Source organism: Xiphophorus maculatus, chromosome 10, assembly GCF_002775205.1.
Source record: "Xiphophorus maculatus strain JP 163 A chromosome 10, X_maculatus-5.0-male, whole genome shotgun sequence".
In the NCBI taxonomy this organism is placed as follows: domain Eukaryota; kingdom Metazoa; phylum Chordata; class Actinopteri; order Cyprinodontiformes; family Poeciliidae; genus Xiphophorus; species Xiphophorus maculatus.
In genome coordinates this window covers 14,240,465-14,264,609 of record NC_036452.1, presented here as the reverse complement: position 1 = coordinate 14,264,609, position 24,145 = coordinate 14,240,465, and the positions used below count along the sequence as shown (strand labels likewise).

Here is a 24,145-nt window from a genome sequence, read left to right as displayed (position 1 = left end):
GCTGTTGAATAATGGATTTATAATAATTGCAAGGGTGTGTGTGTGTGTGTGTGTGTGTGTGTGTGTGTGTGTGTGTGTGTTGTAAGACATACCATTTCCTGGATTCTCTTTACAGCCTCTGGTTCCTCTAGAGATGTCCTGCGTTAAGTTTGACCTAAAAAGAAAAGGTTTTAGAAAAATATGCATTTAGCCATATTAGAATGGAATAGACTTAATGAGATTTTAAGAAATGTTCCCAAATAGGTTTCTTGGTAGAAATAAGCAACGATAGGAAGTTAAAAACAGTATTTCCCATTCGCACTGATTCACTACTTTAAGTTGGTCCATGAAATAAAATCCCAAGAAAAATATTTAGAAGTTTGTGCTTGGGACTTGATAAAATTTGAGAACCTTCTCAGGAGGTTCTTTATAAATTACAAGAGTACATCAATTTTATAGCATTCTACTGTAAAGAGTAGCTAGCTAAACCTGTTGTACCAGAGGAAAATAAGAATGTCTTTTCTTGTAAAAAAAAAAAGGAAAAAAAAACCCCAAAAAACTCACATTTTAGAAAATTGTTTCCAATTAGTTAATACGTAATTTTTTTAAAGCAGTGATAGTTTGCAACATACAAAATACACTGCTACCAGTCAGTCACTATTAAACTTTTGTCCATGATGAAGATCCTACATAGCAGATGATTTCTTAAAATTCAGACTTATCTAAACCACATGTCCAACAGCAATATTTTGCAAGTATTTTCATGCTGCAGAACATTTTGCATTGCTTGAGCTCACTGCAATCTACGTACTGGCAGAGGGAGCCTCCGCACTTGGACGCTTTACTTGCTTTAATGAATAGTGGGTGAGCAAATCTCTTCCAGCACTATATCTGCTCTCCAACACCAAAGAACAGTCTGTTCCATACTCTTAGTCAAAGATTGGTTTTATATATCAGATGTGTACATTATGATTTGTGAGATGTTTCATTATTATTCTGCTCTTTGTGTTGCATTTTTCCCCCAGCAGCCATCATGAGTATAACAAATTCACAGAAGTGGCAGAAGTGTTTGCTGCAGTAATAGAGATTAAGATGTCTGCTGCTCACTGATGCAGAGTGAACGAGGAGAGACAGTCCCAAATGGAGGACTGAGCACACTGTATGTGTTTGTTTTGGACGGCTTTACACTTTGTGATTCTGCTGGTTTATGGCTGGCTGCACGGTGGAACAGCGGTTTACACGTTCTCCCCCTGCATGCATGGGTTCTCTCTGGATACTCTGGCTACTTCTCACAGTCGAAAAACCTGGCTGTTGGGTTAATTGGTTCCACCAAACTGCCCTGCTCTAAATTGTGCATCTGCATGTTTGCTTGTCTTCGTCTAATGGTTGTTGGAGGTAGGCACCAGCCCCCACATGGCACTCACCCCTCACACCTCTGCATGGATAAGTGGCTATTGATGATGGAAGGAAGGTATATGTGGCTGATCCACAGGTATTTGATACTGTAACATCAAAACAACTGAGGTTACACTTACAGAGATCCCCATAAACACAGTGTGACAAATGGCCGTGTCTGCCTTCAACAAGCTCCCTATACTAAGGCCCACATGGAAATATTATTTTGAAACATAAATGTAAAAAAAAAACAAAAATAAACAAGTGATATACAACATCAAACAGATTTGAACTAATTACTGTTCAAGTTTTGAATTTCTAAAACTAATTATATATTATTCCTAATTACATGCTCCGCCTACTACATTCAGGCTCATAATCCATCCAAACTGTCAAAACTTTTTTCTGCTGAAGCTCCTGCTGAGTTTCACAGAAGTGATAAAAAACATAATCCAGGCCAGCCACAGTGTCTTAGACCTGTTTTCACAGAAACTGCTTTGGACGAGAAGAGGCTGTATAAATGATTAATCATGCTTTGATATTGCTGTTGGGACAGAGGGAGGACATACGGTGACATCCAGACCAAAGCACTGTAAATGTTGGAAATCTGTTAATAAGCTCAGTGAATATGATTTAACCATATATTGATGCTTTTTCAGTTTATATTGAAAACTAAAAAGAGTTGGTGGAAATGTAAATGGTGTATAGAAAATAAAGGCGGTAGATTTATAATCTGTTTTCTTTTTCATGAGTGTGATCTCTGTTTTCCGTATCCACCTCTATGAAAAAACACTGCGCATCTGTAGGTGCTTGCCTCACCTCTGTGAACGTGACGATATTTCCACGCACACTCTCCCATCCCAGCCGCAGAATGGGTCTCTGGCAAATACGCAGTCATAACAGGAAGTGTATCTTGTACAGGTGGACATTGGTACCTGGATCACGCCAGAGTGGGAGCTGATGTAGATGCTTCTCTGTCAAACCAAAAAAAAAAAAACAGATGATGAACTAAATTGCTTCAACTTTGGCTTGACTTGACAGCTTTTGTGCCTATACAATGACAACAGTGCAATGCACAGTTAGAAGATCTTTAAAAAGATCCTCAGAAAGCCTTATGCAACAGCAGATCATAATTGCTTTTAAATGCCAAAATAAATTTTGACAACCTGAGAGAAAAACAAGAGGGATGACTCATGGCACTGAATCTGTAAATACCTGTACTGCAGATATCACCATGCTCTCTATTGGCTGTGGTTTGGCAAATATCTGCAGCTCCTCTATGATATGCATCTGTCCATCGACTTCCACAGCTCTGTGCAACCACCCATCATCTACAAGACAAGACACACACGTATTACACTAAGATGATGAAGATTAGAAACAGTCACTGTTGGGAGTTGACTGAACTTCACCTGTTCCCAGAAACAAGACAGTGTAAAGGTTTTCATCCAGCGCCGGCTCCTTGTGCACGGCGATCTTGACGTAGTTGACGCTCCTCTTGAACATAAGTGGCCGCAGGTCTACTGGGTGAACCTGCTTAGCCATCAGCGGGTGCCTCCTGGCGAATGTGAGCACGCTGTCTGGGAGGTCTCGAGAGGAGTTTATGCCCTGGGACCTGTGTACGTCTGTTATACACTGTAGGGAAAAACATAATCCAAGTGTTTTACCTATTAAAGGTTGATAAAAAATCTTTCAGAGTTCAGAGAAGTAAGAGATGAAACTTACTGAACCAGGTCTTGGCTCCGGAACCTTTCCTGTATATTCCCTCCACTTCGAATCCTGCACCTCCATGTATGGTCCTTCAAACACTCTGCGCACATCTGAGAAAGTGTATTGGCAGATGGCGGATGCTTTGATATTCTTCCTGAAATATAATCCAACACCCCAAAGACATGTCCAGAAGACACCCGTTAGGATTGATGATGCAGACAGATCTAAGAAGAAGCTGCCGCCGAGATCCATTTTCAGACAGAGTACAGATCATCAGTGACAAGTCAAAGATCAGTAGGAAGTAGGAATTTATCCAGAAACTTGCAGACAGGATGAAAGGCCTAATCTTTTAAGAAAATAGACAGCAGATGCAGGTTTCCCAGTTTATCAGTATCTAGTCCCATCATCCACACCAAGAATAACCATTGGTTCTCTTCACCAAATTTGCAAAACTAAAATAACTCCCTCCCTCTGAGTCATAAGCAGAACTGATCTGTTTTTTTGTCCCAAACCTGTTAAAAGACAAGATCAGAAACTGGTAATCACAAACCAGGTGGCTCCTACTCTGGTGCCCTAAAGGTGAGATTAGTAAACTGAGGGGGTAAGAGAGGGAAATAAAGGGTGTGCGTCAGATTCTTAAATCCATTGTGTCCCCACGTCAGTCATCAAAGCATTCACCTGAGAAAAATGAGAACCAAGTGAAACCTGAGTCTTCAAGCTTCACAACTGGTGACCAGTATGGCTCAGGGGCTTAGTCATTCTTCCACGCTTGAGCTGATGTACATTGTAGGAAGAAGGAAAAGTAAGAAAGAGTAGAAATAAAGAATTTCCACAGCCATTTCATTGTAAATAATGTTGGGCTGTTTTTCAGTTCATAACTCCTTTTTTTAAAATTTGCACCATTTATTGCTTTTATCCAAAACTAATTTGGAAACTAATTATATCATATTAATGTATGGGGTACCTTTTCATATTCAGCTCTTATTGATTTGACAAGTGAAACATTTCCCAACAGACAAAATAAACTATTCCAGTTCCTTCTTTATTCAAACAGTAGGACTGTCCCACTTTCAATTATTTGAACTTACACACACACACACACACACACACACACACACACACACACACACACACACACACACACACACACACACACACACACACACACATATATGTATATATATATATATACTCTTACCATTCCAAGCCAAAAACGCCATAAAAGATGCTGCTTTGCACGTCTCTCCCCGGCAGGACAAACACATCACGCAGGATATTGAGGTGAAGCTCATACTCTGGGACTGAACACACCATTCTGGCCTTAAGGAAGGTGGTCCACTTCCGCTGCAGAGTCCTCTGGCCACCCCAGTCATTCTGCAGGCAGAGGAAGCAATGGATACATAGATTGAGTGGATATATTTTTGACTGTACAGTAACTACACAAACCCCACTTCAGATTAAGCTCAAGCAGAATATTTAATTAAGAAGTTAAACTCAAATATGTGGATTCTTTATAGACAGAATTATACATTTTGAGCTTTTTTCTGTTTTATTTGATACTAGTTTACAGTTTACAAAATGTGATTCTCAGAAAACATTACATGAGACAAATTTTTAAAATATTCATTTAAAAAAAATAGGTATGTTACCTTTACACTCATGTGGTATTCACAATCTGTTTGTTGTGGATCTGTATGACTTTAGTTTAGGGTTTTCCTCTATTTGTGGACTTATGTATGTTAGTATTTTCCCTTGTTCTACATTTCCGGTTATTTTTAGTGTCTACTCTTGTTCTGCTAGTACCTTCTTCTCAGAGCATCAGTTATCTGTACTCCTGCAGCTGTCTCTCACTTGTGTTATACTTCAGTAATCATCAGCCTCCCCAGCAGAAATAGCTCTGAGTTTTATCATCAGCATGAGATCATCTGTTGCCCCAGTCTCCTGTTGCATTCAGCCTGGTTTCTAAATCTGTTATTAAATCTTTATAGCACCACGATCCCGTCTACGTCGTCTCTGCATTTGAGATCCATTACAACCAGAAGCCCTGGAAGCGGAAGACTGCTGACTTGACAGTTGTCCTCCATATGGTTCATTACACCCTCCGCAAGGCAGGTACCCGACAAAACACTATTGCAAGAGAAGCTGGTTGTTCAGAGGGCTAAATCCAAGTCTATTAACAGAAATCTGAGGGGAAGGAAAAAATGTGGTAGAGAAATAGGCGCATAACTGTAGCTTTGAGAGGGTGGTGAAACAACACCCATTCAAGACAAGAATTTGGGGGAGATTCACATGGCACAGCCTGTGCCTAGATTCAGAGTTTCAAGAGTCTCCATATGTAGACATATCCTGGACATGGACCATAACGATTATATTCCTTGGTTTAAGCCACTTCTGACCCAGAGACTTCATCAAAAGCATCTTAACCAGGCCGAGGATTGAATGACCAGAACTACTGCTCCATGGTCCAAAAATAACTTTTCAGATGAAAGATGATTTTGCATTCTACCAGGGGAAAAAAGTCCCAGAGCTTAGAGAAAAAAAAATTGTGACAAACAGAATCTAATATGCTGTAACAGTCAGTGATGATTTGAGACATCATGTCATCTGCTGGTGTTAGTCCGATGTGTTTTATCAATGGCAGACTGGCTAGAGCCGTAGTCTGGCAAGAAATGTTAGACTACTTCATGCCTTCACAGATTCAATGGATTATTATCAACATGCGTCAATGTCTGTTAGCCATAATTATCAAAATCACCAGAAATATACTATTGAAATTTATAAATCTATCGTATGTGCAGTTAATGTAGATAATGAGTGGGTCTCATTTTCACTAAAATGAACTAATTTTGAATAATTTTCATATTTATTGAGATGCACCTATGCACACTATGGGAGATATATACATCTTGTAGATCAGACTGAAACAGCTGCATTTTCCCTAATTACATTTCATCCACAGTGTTAAAGGGTACTGCAGCAAAATTGTCCTTTAGTGTTGTTTGTTCAGAGGTAAATAAAGAGATAGACACTCATTTTTTGTGTGTCTGGAGATTTCAGCCTCATCTTTCCGTATTTGAGTTGTTGGGGGACGTCTGTCATACATCAGTCCGCACTGCCTGCCTCATCCTCCCACACCAAATGGCAAAGTGTTGAAAATCAACATACGACACACACACACACACACACACACACACACACACACACACACACACACACACATACACCTTACATATTAAGACGCTTCCATCAACGCTAATAATGTTTCTTTGTAATAAAAAAGGGAAAAGATGAAGACAGTTTTTCACAAAATAAAATGTCACATGAGTTCCTAACAAAGCGTGGTCCTGGATAATCATGAGAAAATAAGCATTTTATCCAAAGATGATTCGAGGTTATTGTTGTGTACGGAGCTTAAGGGATGTACTGGCAGATTACAATTTCTGTCAATCAAAGCACAAGAAGGGAGGAATAGTCAAAAATTGCAGCAGAGCAATGTAATATATGCCTGTGGGAAAGATGATGTGCTCTGCACTGAACAGAAAAGACACTGAAAAAAAGATTTTTAGCTGCTGCTGAATATATATGGAACATCCAAATGATCAGGGCATCATGATGACTTTGTTATGGCAGCAATTTCTGCTTTTGGATCAGTATATGAACCCAAAATGTATGTATTGCACTCCAATTTTTTGTGAAAACAGGCGATGACTGGTAAGGAACTCGATGACAATAAGGAACACTGGTTAGACTCAGAAAAACAACTCCTCAGTGGTTACAGGCCAGAGGCAAATGTCTGTCTCCTCTATCTGTAGGTCTTCCTGCAACCAGCGTGTTGCCTGACTGGGGACTGGCTCGACATCTGCATGTGCTGCTGTGGCCTACTTCAGACTGAGTTATTACTTTCTCGACTGTTCTGACAACTACGCAGCTCTGATGAAGTGAGATGCAAAGGCCTTATTATGAAAAAAGACTCCTTTTGGACCCAGAACTGACCGCTAAATAAATATTTAATTTTTTTTTAGAAATCCTGTAAAAAAATAAAAATAACTTTAAAAATATGCCAGCAGTTGTGTAATCAGTTTTACCCTAAAGATAAAGCTTATGTTTTGCAAGTTTGGATTGCTTGGAGGGGCTGTCTCCGCCTCTCTGAGCAAGACTTTGCAAAGCTGCGCCTGAACGAAGCCAAAGGTTTTCAGAATAACATCATCGGGAGAAAGGAGACCAGTTGAGAGATGTTTAGCCTTACAACTATATTATGTAACATTTATATGTGTGTGTGTTTTTTACACACTTGTTAAAACTGTAACTATTTCGTGTCAGTGTGGTATGTGACCAATAAACTGCTGAAAAATCAAGCTCTTCCACCTCCTCCCAGTCCTATATGTATTTAATAAATTAAATCATTTGATAACTTTATATTTGCTCAAGTTATCTCTTTTTCTGTTAACTGATAAACAAAATGAGCAAAGTACAAAGAGTTGAAAGATGGTAGGTTATCTGTCCATGGGGCATGAATCACTTTAAAACTCAGAACCTATCTGTCTTGCAGTAGCTGCAAAGTTCATAATTGCAACTTTTACACTTGACAAGAAACCAAAGGAAATAAATTAACATATTCTAAGTTTTCTAGTTCTCCCCCAACTGGGTTCAGTTTGGTACTGATACAAAAATCTTTTGAATACTCTCCTGCTCTGAATGATTTGTGTCTTTTACTATAATTTGACGCTCCAAAGTCGCTATTTTTCCTGTTCAGTTCTGTTGCAAATTGTCCTTTCTACAGGTTTTAACAATAAGAAATCAAGCTCCATCACCAGCTGAGTCTCTAAGTCACTTCTTTGATCAACGAAGCATCAATTTTAACATAAAAATACTCTAACTACACTCACACCAGCATGCAGAGCGAAAAAAAAAACCCAAGAAAAATGTGGTGTTATGATGTCCCACTGCTGAGCACAAGTCAAATGAAGTGAGAGGAGGACATGTAGAGACAGGGATTTTGGGGAGGGGAAAGGAAAGGGTTTGCTTTTGAAGGTACAAGTTTGTAGGCTCGTGGGTGGCCTAGAAACAGCAGCACAAAAAGAGCTGCGGCAATTAGAGACGTCCAACTGCTACTTTATTCAGTGAGGACTTGACTGTCAGCAAAGAGTGGCAGCTCATTTCACCCTGAGTCACTGGTGTAACTGGGGAAATAATCCTGTGATTTTTGCTCTTTGATGGCTGGTGTTTTTCCTCTTCCTTTATGTCTCCCTGTGGCCCTACTAGTAAATAATGTTTTCTAGGGAGAGCATTAATATAAACATTTTCACCCAAGCTGTGCCCGGTGTGCTCGCTGACCTTGCAGACTCGAGCGACCCGAGACACCTTGGTCTGACTGGGATAAGCGATCTGCTCCTGGCTTCTCTCCGTGAAGAAGAAGTAGATCTTGTCATCGTCGCCTATGGAGCTGTTGATGCTCTCCTTCAGCAGCACAGAGCCCACGAAGTCTGCCTCTGTACACACAGATCCACATGTCCAAACACAAACCTATTAGCAGCCAGAAAGGGTCTCCTTGGAAACTGAAGACGGAGCGCTTTAGATATGATTGAATCACAACAAGAACATTTCAGCTGCCGTTCATCTTTTATGTATATTGTTTTCAGGTCAAGTATTCTGGTTAACACTGAATGAATGAAGTACTGTACTTTGCAAAAGTATTCACACTCTTTTTTTTTACATGGCAACCACATTTGTTTTAGTTTTTTTGTTAATGTAGTTTTGTAAACTGGAAGAAAATATATGGATGTCTTTTCATACACAAAACCCTGATATGTTTGTTGTGCATTAATAATTACCCCCCGTAAGTCAATACTTTGTAAAAACCAGTTTTTGCTTAGTCGTTTGGATTGCCAGTTTTGCACATATATTGACTGAAATATCTCTCCATTGTTTGTTACAGAACAGATCAATCTCAGTCAGGTTAGATGGAAAGTGTTAGTGAACATCTATTTTCAAGTCTTGCCACAGAATTTCAGTTTGATTTAGTTCTGAAGTTTCACTAGGTCGTTCTAACACATGAATATACTTTGATCTAAACTTCCATTGTAGCTCTGGTTGAATGTCTAAGGTGACTGTGCTGCTGGATAGTGAACCATCCACTTATGCTCAGTTATTTGCAGCGACTATTTTTTTTTTCAGGTTTACCTCACTGCATGATACTGCCACTACCCCATATTTTATTTAAGGCTTTCGGGGTAATGGGGTGTAAATATACATATCTATTAAAAAAAAAACTATATTATTGGCAATTTACTTAATTATGATGCATAAGTTCAAGGAGTGTGATTATTTTTGAAAGGGACTTAATAGAAATTATTATCTTACCACAGATTTTCAGCATACAAAAATAACATGTTGCATATTTATGGATTATTGTATATTCACCCAGAAGCCAGCGGGTTGGAGCCTCCTCTGTCCTGAGAGTGGGGAAGGGGAAATTCCTGCGGATGTCTGGTGAGCTCCGAAACTCATACTGGGAGGCTGTGAACATCTCACCATCTGAGTGACCCATCAAAAAAATTATTTGTAGGAAGATAATAAATATTAATGATATGCAAGTGAAAATAGTGGACAGACTTACTTGTTGCCCCCAATAAAGCAACTACTGTATATTAGCAATGATAAACATTAAAATAGTCTCTCTACTTATCAGGATTTCTCCTAGCTGCTTTGAATCCCATCCCACATCTGATTGCAAGCTGCAGAGACGTACCAATAAGGAGGCCAGTGAATCCCTTTGCTGGGTCATATGGACATCTGTCTCTTCCCTCCTCAAAACCAGACGAGAAGTTAAACCTTTCTGTATCCTGTAAAAGAGATGAGACAAAAAATATATATATAATTTCTCTTTTAAACTCAAATCTAAACTTTTCTTTTGCTTCCAAAGAGTCATATGTTCCAGTAATCCTTTAGACGTTCTTTCAGTTTGGGGTCCAGAAAAACATTTTTGTTTATTCAACAGATGGCAGATAAGAATTCTGGTCTGCTAAATCTTTTTTTTTTCTGATTTCTGAAATATATTTCAGATACTAGTTATTTAGGTCTGAAGAACTATGTGTACATCTCCGTACACATAGAATAGCAATAAATCAGAATAGCAATTACTTCAGTAATTCATTTCAGAAATAGAAACTCATGTACATCCGGTGATTTATTTTGAGCATTTATTTGAGTAGATTTTGATATGAGTTTATAGCTAACAAAAACCAAAAATTCAATTTCTCAGAATATCAAGATATTATAAAGAGAAAAAAAATAATATTTTCCACAAAATGTTGTCGTACAGAGCTAAAGGTAACTAAAGGAGACGTCTAATGAAGCTGTTTTTAGCAGAACGCTACATGCACGAATATTAATGGAAAATTAAGTGCAAGGAAAACATTGAAAAACTTTTCCTAGATTTAAACATTTTTGGGAATGCATTAATATTGATCCAGATCATTTGATTCTCAGTATACTGTAGACTGATTGGAAGCAAACTACAAAGAAATAAATGGTAGTTTAAAACTTGTACAGCATTGAACACTGCAGTTAAAGTGCAGTAAGTCTTACTATGTAAGCACAGAGAGGTCTGAAGGCATTTGTTCCACAGACATACAGGTGAGTTTCATTGAATCGCTGCAGGAAGCGGATGTGGTTGTAACATTCTGTCTGCAGAGAACAGAGAATAACTGGTTATTCATGCTTTCCAATACACAGACCACTTTATCAGGGTTTTCAGCAGAAAATAACGCTGACATAAGTTAATAGTAAAAGGCCAGGCTGCCGCTAAGTGCATGCAGATTGTAGAGAAAGAAAACTACAAAGCAGTTGGTGTCTAAAACATAAAAACCATATGAACGAACAGACCTCTTTGGAAAGAAAATGAAAGGAGTGTATGTATCGATGTAAGCATGTACCTGATTGTTTCTGCCTTTATTTAAACACTGCTTCTTCTGTTCGGGGCTGGCATTCCAATCAATCTGGAAACAATGGGGTGTAATAAGGATGACTCTGTTAAACCAGTAAATAAAAGGCATGGGAATTGATTATTAGGCTCTATAGACAGACAGAAACGTCACCGAAATAAATAATGGAAAACAAGGGTGTGAATGTGTCAGATAAACAGGAAGAAAAGCACAATAGACATTATTTTCTGACTGCTTCACTAAGTTCTAAATCCAGTAAAGCCTTAAATAAAGTCTTGGTGCATTTTAGCCAATGAACATAAAATCCGGAGAAACACAACAGGATTTACTCAGACTGTTTGCTTAAGGCTATTATTAGTTGTTTTTTTTTTTCTTCTCTCATTAAATTAGTTTTGCTTTTTTTTTTTTCAAACAAAGGAAATAAGTGGGCTTTATTTTGGCTTGCAGTACACACTTACAGTGAGGTTTGCAGATGTGGAGATGTTGGGGGTGTTCAGCGCATATAAAGCTCCTCTGCCTCCCACATAGAGACGCCCAGTCTCCTCCTCTAGCAGCAGGGTACTGTAGTTCTGGGATGAGCCTGTGAAGCCATTGCTGCTCAGCATTCCTGGAGGTATAACACACAGGTTGTGACAAGATTTACTTGCAACTTCAGAAGTCTAAGATATATAAACAGGTCAGTATGTAATTTTTTCATTTACCAAGACTTAAACCTTGTTACGTTGATAAAACATTTAGAGCATATATTTCTATCAGCAGTTATTGGGTTTCAATTAAGGCAAGGTAATATTATTTCTAGAGCACATTTTCAGCAACAAGGTAATTCAAAGTGCTTTACATGATTAGATGGAAAATGAAATAACAAGCAAGCAAAAAATATATATTGTTTAGAAATTAGAATTAGAAATGAATATTGTGTGGGTTAAGGGTTCCAGGTTGTGTTAAAATAAATTACTCCAAATTGTCAAATGGCAAAATCCATTCAATAAGTATCCATGAGTACAGTATATGCATATTACTATGGCAACTTTTCACAAGACTGAAGCTTTCAAAGAAACTGTCATTCATAGATGATTTTTAGATTTTGAATCAAATTAGAGGCGTTTTATTATGATTTTGCTTTGATGCATCTGCATGAATATAACTCAAAACACTATACCTTCATTTATGATTTATGATGATTATATTTAGCTATTCCCCTCAAACATTTTAGTCTCATGTAGTTTTGAAAACATTGACAAACACTGGTAGAGGATCACAACAACATAAAAAACAGCAGACGCAGAGCTGACTCAGCTACCAACCAATTATGTCCCCTGCCTCTGATAAAAATCACACGCTGGTGTTTAAAAATGATAGTTCTTTTGTGTTTTTAATCATTTTATTAGAGCAGTTGTTTTTAAATCAGTTTGCTCTGTGAGGAACAGATCTAAAATAAGTTATAGTTGAAAGAGGAACATCCCATGTCACAGGGACCTCAATCCATCCAGCCAGCCAATCATTGTCTTCCTCTTATCCAGGACCAGGTTAACAGATCCAGGAGGGAAACCCAGGCATCATCCCTCTCCCCAGCAAAACTCGCTGGCTCATTCTAGGGATCCCGAGGCGTACCAAGCCCAGAAAAGATTTACAGTGCGGTCACTTCTGGGCATGTCCTGGATCGACGGCAGCGCCTCCCAGCATCCGTGTCTGGAAAACTTCCAAAGAGAGGCGCACCGGGATACATTTTTATCTACTTTTAATGTGGTGGAAGATCAGGTCTAATCCAATATCCTCTGGCCCTATAAATATGGACGACATAAGTGGACTCCCATAACCTCTTCAGCAACTCCACAAGGGCAAAAATCTGGTCCGCTGTTCCATAGCCAGGACAAATTCACTCTGATCCTCGTGAGCCTGAAGTATCTTTAAATCCATTTGCTTCTATTTCTTTAAAGTAAATTTCGGTATTTATAAATGAAATTGTGGGCGGTTTGGCCTCCACATTTCTTTGCAAGTATTTCTATCGTAAACACTTAAATGAACATGCTTGGTGAGATGGTGGTAGTGGGGTGTTGACTGCGGGGAGAGGACACAGAGTGGGAATGGGGTGGCTCAGGGAAAACAACATTTCAGGGCATTCAGCAGGAATCATGCCCCAATACTGCCAAATCACATCAGCAGTGCTGCCAAGCCCATCATGACTTCTGTGCTCGAGGATGTGTGCGAGTGAATGAGGGTGAGGGGAATGATTCAAATAGTAAGTAGGACAAATAAGGGTTACTGTGCAGCCATGGAGCATTACTGTCTTACTGAAGCTGTGCTGCTGGATGCTCTTTTTCCCAGACAAACCAATTTTTCATCCATTGCAAAATAAGTTGGCAGGGTGCACAAAGCTAAATATTTGAACACGCCCCAGTGCCGCACCCGAGAAATGGGGGCAGGTTGCGACTACCGCTGCGAGACAGAGAAAAGGAGGACATTGTTTTTTCTCCTCTGGGTGCAGAAGATCTCCATCTGTGCAAAAATAGGTTTACAGAGCTTTGATTTGCACTCAGAGTTGGCGATTAATGTCTGACTGAGTAAATCTGACATTCAGGAGGATAAATCTCCACACGCAGAAAGAGCAGCAGTCTTTAGAAAACAAGAGAATGAAGGTATCAACCATGTTACGCTGAGGGATCCAAGTCAGCAGGGTGCAGATGGGAATATTAATCTCCACGGGTCCTCTCTATCGTCTCCCCCTCTTCTCTTTCTGTTAGGAAATTATGGTAATGTATCCAGCCTGTACTGTATAAGCCAATCGATTTATTCCTGTCACAATTAATCACCTACTGTTTTACTTTGCTTCAAGGGGTAAGCAATATACAGGAGGATCCTTCTTTAACTGAAGAAAACAGTGTAACCGCAGCGAAAGCTGATTTATATCCTTATATTTTACCGCCTTCTTTTTTTAATATTATTAGGGTCATTGTCCTGCTGGAAGGCAAATCTCTTTTGCAACCTCTAACAAGTATTCTTGAGAATTTTCATGTCTAAGCTCCATCCATCTTCCCTTCAACTCAGTCCAGATTCTCTGTCCCACCTGAAAATAATTATCCATACACTATGATTCTGCCAGCATTTGTTTTTTTTTTTGTTGTTTTTTTTTTTTTTTGCATTTGTGTGTCTACCTGATGTATAAAGTTAGTTTTCTACTACATGTGTATATTGTATTTAAGCCAAAATGTTCACTTTTGGTCCCATCTGACCAAAACATGTTCTACCACATATTTACTATGTCTTCTACATTGCTTGTGGCAAAATTTTTTTTTCTTCCAGTATTTGGATTTTTTCATGCCAGTATTCCTTAAAGGTCAGAGTTATTGAGTCCATAAATAATAATAATAGTTTTCATGCCTACAGATTATCCCATCTGAACTCTGAATCTCTGCAGTTCCCCCAGGAGCCTCTTGGCTAATTTTCAGACTAATACTCTCCTTTTCCCGCCAGTCAGTTTAGTTAGACAGGCACATAGGTATAAAGTTGAGCTACACTCTGATTTTAAAGATGGAGTTTTATAACAACAAAATTTTGATTATTCTGAGATTAAATTGTCTCTATTTATTAATTAGTCGATGTCTGACAGGAGAATGTTGCTTTAAGTTTAGGGGTAGCAGAATAAAGAGAGCTTAATACAAATACACACCTCACTTTTTAGATTTTACTTCATTTTCCTTCATAATTATACCTTACTTTGTGTTGGTCTATTGCATAAAATGACATCTATTGCATAAACCACACTAACAATTGTTGTACCTTGATAAATGTAAAAAAGTACAATGGGTGTGAATACTTTTACAGAGGGTGTGAACACTGTTACCTGTCGACTGCCTAACCAAGCCAAAAAATGGATGAAGTCAACCAAATAAACATTAAAACCAGTCATCGACTTCCTCCATCTCAGCTGCACTGTTACTGACGCCTCAGCGGCTTTGATTGGAAACAGCGGTGATGATAATGTTGAACGACAAGCTGATTTGATCTGAGATAATAAAACTCAACGAACACAATGAAAACGGTTTGGGGTTTCCACAGCGTCACATGGAGGGAGTTTTTTGGGTCACATGACTGTCAGCTCGTCTTACTGTCACATGGAGACCGAGGGAGATGACAGTAGCAATTCAGAGTGAGTCAGATTGCCCATTCCTTGGCCAATAACCACAGCCTCTTCATATTAGATCAGATATTGAGAGACACCCACAGGAACAGCCTCACTGGTCAATATGTGGGTTATCATACTGGGCTCAGCCTACATAACAGAGTCAGGAATGAGTCTACAAATTTACAGTAGGTGAGGTTTCTCGTATAGCTCGTTTAAAATCCTTCCCAAGGCTTTTGCTTCATTCAAGGACTTTTTATTTCATATTGTCATATTGCAGGGGGAAGTTCTGCTTCAGGTGTATTTCCTTTCACAGATAGCCTTACATATTCCTGACGCAACCTCTGAAAGCAGGCAAAATTTATTGTGCCATTATAATCCTGGGTCTTTGGTTCTACTGTGTTTATGTTCCTTATTATTTCCCAAATATACTGATTGGATGAACTTGCTTGGACGCTACTTGAAAAGTCCTCCAACTTGAAATTATTCCCAATTCTTTCCTTTATAAATCCCTTTCCAGACTCACGAATTGCTTCAATGTTTTTTCTGAAGCCCTCAGGTGACTCGTTTGATCTCAACTTGGTGTTCACTCTAAGGGTCAAAAGCACAACAAACTAGATGTCTGAGGTATAAAAAGGGCAAAGTTTCCAAATGCTTCATATTCATATACTGTGGGATCTGCCTTTATTGAATTTTAGCAATTTTGGGGGAGAATATATGTGAGACTGTCAAAATTAATTTTTACCCAGAAATGTTTTAAATTAGATTTTACAGAAAATGTTCAAATGTATTTTCTTAGTTTTATTGTTTACAGCTAATAAGATCCAAATTTCTTATTATTGTTACAGGTCATATTAACTATTCATACATAAATATCCAAATATAAAAAATGTCACATAGTACACCTTTTTTTCACACCCAGCATAAATGATCACATCAACTCTTAAGAATGGCCAACTTTACCATATAATTTCTGAGACCTTCATCCCAGACTTCAGAGAACTAAGAACAGCTCCTAAACACAAAGGTCAATAAACACCAGGAGGGAATTCATCTGAAGGGTGGGTGGTAGCTCTTTTATGATGGGTTGGCGAGGGTGACTAATGCAGCAAAGTGTCCTCTCCACTATCCATCCATCCATCCATTTTCTAACACCCTTGTCCCTAGTGGGGTTGAGAGGGGTGCTGGTGCCTATCTCCAGCTAACGTTCCGGGCGAGAGGCGGGGTACACTTTGGACAGGTCGCCAGTCTGTCGCAGATCCTCTCCACTATAAAGTATTCATTCACTGCACAATGTATAGTTTTAGGGAACTGAATGTGTGTCATTCTCATTACAACAGTGAAAATTTCCAGCTAAGATCATGTTCAGGAGATAGAGTTGTGCAACTCGTACGAAAGAGTTCTGCAACCCAAGGCAATGGAAAGAACACGTGGATTGTGCGTCATCCATGAGTGAGCAAAAGCCTTGGTTTCTGTCTTGTAAAAATAGTGGCAGTATGAAATAACAAGCTCAGCACTGAAGAGAAGGGCTTCACTGACACAAAGTGTGGCTGGCCTCAAGGCAGCAGAGGCACAGCGTCCTTGGTCTCGGATCTTGGCACAACTATGTGTTGTCTTATACTTTCTAAGCTTCAATGACAGGACAACCAGATGCGCAATGGGAAAAAAAGGGACAAACTAATATACGTTTTTCAGTGCCTCAGTCTCAGTTGAATTAATGGGCTGTAATTAGAGTTTCTTTTAAACTGCCTCTCTGCTAGATGTGAACATTAAAAAGAGATTTTTCTGCCTGATTTGACTTTTAAAGTTTCACCTCAGTGACGAGAAAACAAACTTTCAAAAAGTGGAGCTACAGAATGTATTATGAAAATAATTATCATATATGTGACTTTATTAGAAATTTCATGTACCCTTTTCTTCTAAATAACAATCTTCCCATGATTGCAACATTTTTGTATTATGGTAATCCTTTTTTATTGCTCTTATTTAATATTCAAATTAATTTGGAAAATTCATTTTGTTTTTCCATGTAGCTTACATTGATTAAATGTAAGCTACATTCATCAAAGTTAACTGAGGCAAATCATTAAAACCAGTCTGTGTGTATACTATATGTCATCATTTATATACTATATGATTTTAGTTTACTTGAGTTTACTTGTTCATTTGAATGTCTGAAATAAATTAAGTTTTTGATGATATTCTAATTTAATGAAGTACAATTGTACCTGTTTATTTTGGGTCATTTGCACCACATTATTAAACCTAAGATTCTGGGTTTCAAATGTTCACATTTTCGCTCATTTATATTTATTATGCAGCAGCCTTGGCCCTGGATAAGGTTAGATTTTTTTTTTGTTGCTTGTTTTTAGCATTGCAAACACTGAGCAAGTGCCACAGTGACTCACACCAAGTATTCATATTTTCGTGTTGCATAGAAAAAGCAGACATGCACTTGAGAAGGACTCGAGGTCAGTTCACCCCTTTGCAAATTCATACACTCATTTCTTGCCACTGTATTTGGTTATTGTTTCATTTTGTACCCCTAAGCAAACCATGTCTCATGTACTTAATGTATTGGTTATCAATACAAATAAAGAACCTGCTCATGGATGGTGTGATTATGCCCCTATGTAGTGTTCTGAATTTCCTCACTATAGGAAAACAATAGATATTTCTAATTAAATAACAGACCCTCGCAGATGTTGGTCCTCTGGTCCCCGAAGCTAAGGTTTAATAAATACAACAGACACACATTGTACTTTGGGCTTTACCACAAAATCAATGTGAAAAGTCAACAGACCACTGAGGTGTGCCTGGAGCCATTTAGTTTTCAGGTTGCTTTCTGTTACTGTTGTCCTCTCATAGTATGTGTGTATGCTCTTGTGACTGGTGTTTGTGAATCTGAATGGGTCAAAACAGCTGCCCTGCATGAACATCTGTCAAGGTTCTTTTCTCTCGCACATACATGCTTCCATGACTCAGAAGATCTGAGGAGTGCTTAATGGTGTTTTCTGCTCTGAGCTGTAACAGGTGGTGAAGCCAGAATGTGAAAACTCAGGCTCAGACACATTTGAAATCCTCCATGTGGGGTCCTGGATGATAGTAAATCCACTGTATGTTTGTACATGTGCCACAATCACTGAGACTGTGTGACTTCCTGTGTGACTCACTGCTCACAGGACGCACAGTGGTGAGCATGTGATGCAAACACAACCACACACGTGCTCAGACATTTGAGGACAAAATGCTTTAAGGGAATATTAATTTGATTTCATTGGACACTGTCAGAACTGTCAGCTGTTGTCAAATTTATCCACATTACATAAGGATCTTCTTATTTCTTAACCAAGCTCAAGAGTTGGTGGACATAACTTTGGGTTGTGTTATGTAAAGAAATATACACAACTCTCTAAGAAAAGCACGAGTCCTTTAGGATGACAGAGAAGATTATTTTTGAATTTGCTCCAAGTTTAAAATTGAAATGTATCCTTTAGGTTTACACATAACATGGAGTGAGTTCCAATTTGATTACTTAACACAAGTATATTGTGTTTATTCTTGTTAAACTCTGTGTATATAGCTTAAAAAGCATAAATCAGGAGATAAATAATCTGAAAAGCAGCCAAGATGTCCATGGTAACACTGGAGGAACTGCAGAGATCGACCACTCAGGTGTAAGTTATGTCCTTCACAATTCATTGCTTTATTCAGGAGGGGCAGGAAGAAAGGTGAGAAGTCTAGCTTAAAGTTAGCTGTACAATGTCAGACTAAAACCAAACATTTTGGCCTACACGGAAAACAATATATATCACCTCAAGCCCTTCATCCCTGCTGTGACATCATGCTATGTGAAGCGTTTCTTCAAAGTTGATGGAGCTAAATGCAAAGGAAATCTGTTAAAAGCTGTAAAAGACTTCAAACTGAGGAGGACAAAAACCTACTTAAAGTTCACATCTAAATCCTAGAGAAAATCTGTGGAAATACTTGAAATTTGCCATTGGCAAATGCTCCCTAATTAACTTGATCTTGATGGAGTGCATCCTTATTTGACAAAGAAAAACAGACATTAGGTCTAAAAAAGCAAATCTGGTAGGCATACGTGTATATGCTGCTATTCAGTTTTGTATTTGGTAAAAACAGCTAAAAACTTACATATGAATGGATAAATCTATTTGTTGTTTAGCTCTCCAGACAGCCTGTTCTGATAAAGTAAAATTATTCTAGTCTAGGGAATATTATTTATAACAAATATGAAATGAAAACCGCTGTCAGGTTGATATTATTCTGTGTCATGTCAGAGTTTACAACCCAGTTAAAAATGAAAGAAACACAAAATCTTTATTTTTAGCGCTTGTGTGAGAGCCAAGTCTTTTCCAGTACTTCTTCAGCCTGGGAGACTGCAGAATGAGATGAAAGACAGCCAAGTCTTTCATCTCAAATACCAAAAGTCAAACATAACCCATTTGTACAAGACACGGATAGTTTTGGTGTTGTTTCAGGTCTTCCAACATGCTATCACTGAATCATCAATAAGTTCCAGCTAAAATCAAAGATCAGTGCTAGCAGGAAATCAAAACACGATAGATCTCTCAGTGGAGGTAAAAGACCAAAGCATAAAAGCTTAACAGACATAAGAGCTCAATGGGGAAAACGAAAGGTAAAGCAAACTTGACAAAAATGCTGATGAGAGTAAAACATCATTAGTATTTCAATAGCAGTGGGTGCAGCTAACACTGCACTTCTGTGAATATTAAATGTGTTCATCATCAGCGATCTGCTGCCACAATAATCATGCTGGAGCTGTGAACACACCACAATAATAATATGAGTAAACCATATGGGAAGTTAGGACCTCTTCAGCATGCTACAGAACAACAATAGAGAAGGAAAGCGACAACATTACAAACAGGTCCTTGCAAACAGGTCAGCTAGGAGCACTAGAGTTAAAAACACTGCAATTCTGTTCATTTAATTTGGACATACAGATATTTCATATAAATTTTGATAACTGATATACATGAACAATAGAAGTTAAAGAAAAAAACATATTCTCAACAGAAGATGCATTATTCTCACATACTCCCATTTAAAATGGAAAAACATAAAAGCATCACATCAATTGAACATGATTAAAACACTGTTACACAGCATGTTCAAGCAGATTTCCCTGTGAAACCTCAAATATTGAGTTCTTTGCGCTCCTGACTGTTTCTGAGGACATTTCGAGTCCAGTAAATCCACCAGACTAGTTGTAGACTATGAAATACAAAGTTTTGTGGCAAATCAAAGTCCAGATCTTATCCTTTTGAAATACTGTCAAGCGATATGAAACATACAAAACCCTCATTTTACTCAGCTAGCAAAGACTTATTTGTTGATATATTTTGCTTATTGGGCAAGAGACAGTAAATACTTGTTGTTTAATTGCAATTAAATCACTGTCTTATCCAGAGGGACTTTTTATCGGTTGGACAGACATTTTTCTTTTATTTCTTTTTAAATCACTGAATATTTGTCTTTAGTTCAAAAGTGTTTTTGAATCCAATGAGAGAGAACCGGACAAAGAGAAAATGCCAGTAGGAAACCAACACAATAAAGTCTGCCTAAAACTGCAGAGTCATCAGTGATTACGCTCATTTGAGTTTGGAGTAACCGTTTAAAAATATATTTAATTTCACTTTTAATGCTGCTTTCTGCACAGAAATATTATATGATCTGTTTCCTCACTTACATGGGTTTGCTAATGCATTCATTTCTCAGAATTTTATGTCCCATAAAGTCATCTTCTGAGATGTCGCAATACATATAATACATACAGTACAGACCAAAAGTTTGGACACACCTTTTAATTCAGTGAGTTTCCTTTATTTTCATGACTATTGACATTGTAGATTCACACTGAAGGCATCAAAACTATGAATAACACATGTGGAAATATGCACTAAACAAAAAAGTGTAAAACAACTGAAAATACCCCTTATATTCTAGTTTCTTCAAAGTAGCAACCTTTTGCTGTGATTACTGCTTTGCACACACTCTGCATTTTCTTGATGAGCTTCAAGAGGTAGTCACCTGAAATGGTTTTCACTTCATAGGTGTTGCCCTGTCAGGTTAATAAGTGGGATTTCTTGCCTTATAAATAGTCATGAAAATAAAGAAAACCCACTGAATTAGAAGGTGTGTCCAAACTTTTGGTCTGTACTGTATATATCTGAGTTTCCACTGATACAGCAAGTTTTTGTCCTCCCACTGATCCAGGCCACCAGTAAAGAACACTGTAAATTAACGAGTGACCCCTCATAGCAGCTCAAAATTATAGCAAATGTCCTTCCACAGATTTTCCTATCCATATTGATGCCAACATATCACATATAGAAAAGTTGTCTCTCATCACCTATAATGTCATATGTCTCAGGAGACGCACACAGTCGGAGATGCACACACAGTAGACGCACACAGTCGGATTTTACAAAATGTTTTTCCCGGGAGCATCACAGAAACAACACAGACCCTCAGATGGCATACACTGACAAGGATGACAGACATGCTGACACATATGCCCAGCCTGCACTACTGCGCGCCTTCCCTAACGATGAAAAAGTGGGTCAAGGGCAATTTTTTTATAAGCGCCAAGAGAAAAATAAGATTTGTAATGACTGACAGGCTTGAGCTGCAGAACAGAAAAGAGCCCACAGAAAATAGAGCGAGTATGGTCCATAATCCAAAGGAGCAGCAGAAATATGAAAGTGAAGACATGATAGTTTGGAGGGGATAGAATGAAACAACAGCCTTTTTTTATCTTGGATGAAGGAACAAACGTTCTCAGAGAGACTCAAGGAGTCTAATCTGATGAAGTTCTCCAAGTCCATGAAATTTTAATTTGTTTCATAATTCAATAATTCTATAGGGGTTCATTGCAACATAGAGTTTTGCAAAACAATTTCACAACAATAAATTGTAAATGTTGAGTCACTTCCTATGCGTTTTGGTAAGCCTTGTTTTGGTTGTGAATCACATTGTATTTGAATTATCAATCAGAATGATCAGATGAATGTTAATTGACTGCTAAAAGCTTCAGCAGCTGAAAACGTTTGTTGTGGAAGCGAATCGCATTTCCACTGTATTTTTGTCCTGGCTCAAAATCATCAGCATGATGATTACAAAAGCATTCACACCTTGTTAAATTATGAATTTCAAGCCACAGAGATCTGATTTCTGCCAGACTAGTAGAGTTAAAAAAATAATAATCTGAAAAAGCAAACATCATGCTCCAAATTCTGCAAAACCATTTCAAATGAAGCTCCCTAAGTGACATTATACACAAAAAGAGAAGGCGTGAAACAATGATCCTTCCTAGGAGTGTGTGGCCTACCAAAATTGCTCTAAAAGCTCAGCAAAAATTCATGCAGGAGGTCACAAAAGAACCCCCAAGAACATCAAATGCACTGCAGGCACCACGTGCCTCACTTAATGTCAGTGTTCATGATTTTGTAGACTGATGAGGCAAAAGTGGAATGTTTTAGAAGGTTCCTATTACATCTGGCATAAATTTACCACAGCATTTCATAACAAGGACATCACACTGACAAAGTCCAAAGGAAAGGGTCTGGGATATTCCCAAACAGGTCATTCATCCTTGGAAAAAAAAATTGTGGGAATAAAGAGGGCTAAAAGTCTTCTATAATACTTCGAAAATACTTATTGCAAGTTATTGCAAATCCTTGATGGCAGTTGTTACAAAATATAGTGGTAGAACCAGTTACTAGGTGTGCAGAGGTTTGGGGGTTGTTTTTTTTACAGCAGACCAGGTTGGTTTGGACAAATCTTTCCCCTTAAATCACAGTTTGAAAACAACATTTTGTATTTACTCACTTTATATATGTGTGATTTTCAAACTTGTTTGATGGTATGAAACACTAAAATGTGACAAGAAAAAAAAAGCGAAACTCAGTAGTACTTCTAAAAACACGTCAGAGACCTGCAGATAAGAATGAGGAAAGGTGGAGTGGTACTTCAGTTTAAGTGCGCTGAAGTTCCCACCTTTCAGCAGCAGCAATATTGGCCTCTTCCACAGTGATAGGAAGCCGGAAACACTAAAGCAGAGGATGAGGGGGTGGGCAGTAAGAGGGGTTGAACTAGAGATGCTGATGGTCTTCATAAATACCAACTCATCAACCAAGATCCCCTTATTCAGCAGCATTTTCTGCACAAACTCTAATCAGGTCCATGGAGCTCAGGTCCTCTTTTATGGAGGCCTCCTGTCTATTGTTTCATTAGAAGTGTTTGCTGAGCCGTGTGATCTAGGACAGGGCTTGAGAGAGGCGATTAATAACTCTGAGCATGAAGGAACCGTCTTCAGGGCCAACTTTAAAAACTGTGCCACTTTACACGGAGGGGAGGAGGCAGCAGCAGCAGCAGAAGCAGCAACAAATAAGGACAGTCAGGTTGTTATTTAGTTGCTCTGTGCATTTGTGTTGTGATACCACAATATGTCTGTGGTTTATTAATATCAACAAGCAGTGTTCATAAAAACTAGTCACTAGCCAGGTGTTGTATTTCTTGGGACAAAGTTAAGTCAGAGAAAAAATGTCCAAACTGCAAGTGGGGCTTTTATATCTGTGGTTGTGGGGATGAAAAATGCACTTTGCTGAATAATTTGTGTCTATTTATGGGAACTGTTAAGGAGAAAAGTTATTATGTTAGCTTAAATTTTGGAAAAAGTATGGCTCTCCTTTTCCTCCTGTTAGCCGGGTCGCGAGCGGATGTCATCACGGCTGCAAAAGTACGGCGAAACAGAATGACGTCACAGATCACAGAGTTTAATTCATACAGAGCAATCGACAACAAAGCTGCAGAGATACAGAGATATGCATTATATCACAAAATAAGACACACAAGGGAAGACAAACGAACACAGAGACAGACAAAGGCGCCCACGTGGAGAAAAGATGAAAAAAAACTCTCTCTCCGTTTGCTGGCCTGGAATTTTTAAACA

General features: G+C 38.4%; 1 protein-coding gene across 2 annotated transcripts in view; it reads right to left on the bottom strand.

The window, feature by feature from the left end:
- The window catches only part of sema4g (semaphorin 4G), a 39,319-nt gene that overhangs the window by 6,368 nt on the left and 8,806 nt on the right, over positions 1-24,145 (bottom strand). For both annotated transcript variants that reach the window (XM_014470650.2, XM_023341107.1), the window contains exons 3-14: positions 11,486-11,634; positions 11,019-11,081; positions 10,672-10,770; positions 9,833-9,926; positions 9,505-9,618; positions 8,419-8,573; positions 4,283-4,458; positions 3,100-3,238; positions 2,787-3,009; positions 2,590-2,705; positions 2,194-2,348; positions 93-154 (exon numbers count right to left, since the gene is read on the bottom strand). In XM_014470650.2, coding sequence (XP_014326136.1) covers positions 93-154; positions 2,194-2,348; positions 2,590-2,705; positions 2,787-3,009; positions 3,100-3,238; positions 4,283-4,458; positions 8,419-8,573; positions 9,505-9,618; positions 9,833-9,926; positions 10,672-10,770; positions 11,019-11,081; positions 11,486-11,634 — 1,545 coding nt within the window. The remainder of the gene's footprint in view (positions 1-92; positions 155-2,193; positions 2,349-2,589; positions 2,706-2,786; positions 3,010-3,099; positions 3,239-4,282; positions 4,459-8,418; positions 8,574-9,504; positions 9,619-9,832; positions 9,927-10,671; positions 10,771-11,018; positions 11,082-11,485; positions 11,635-24,145) is intronic.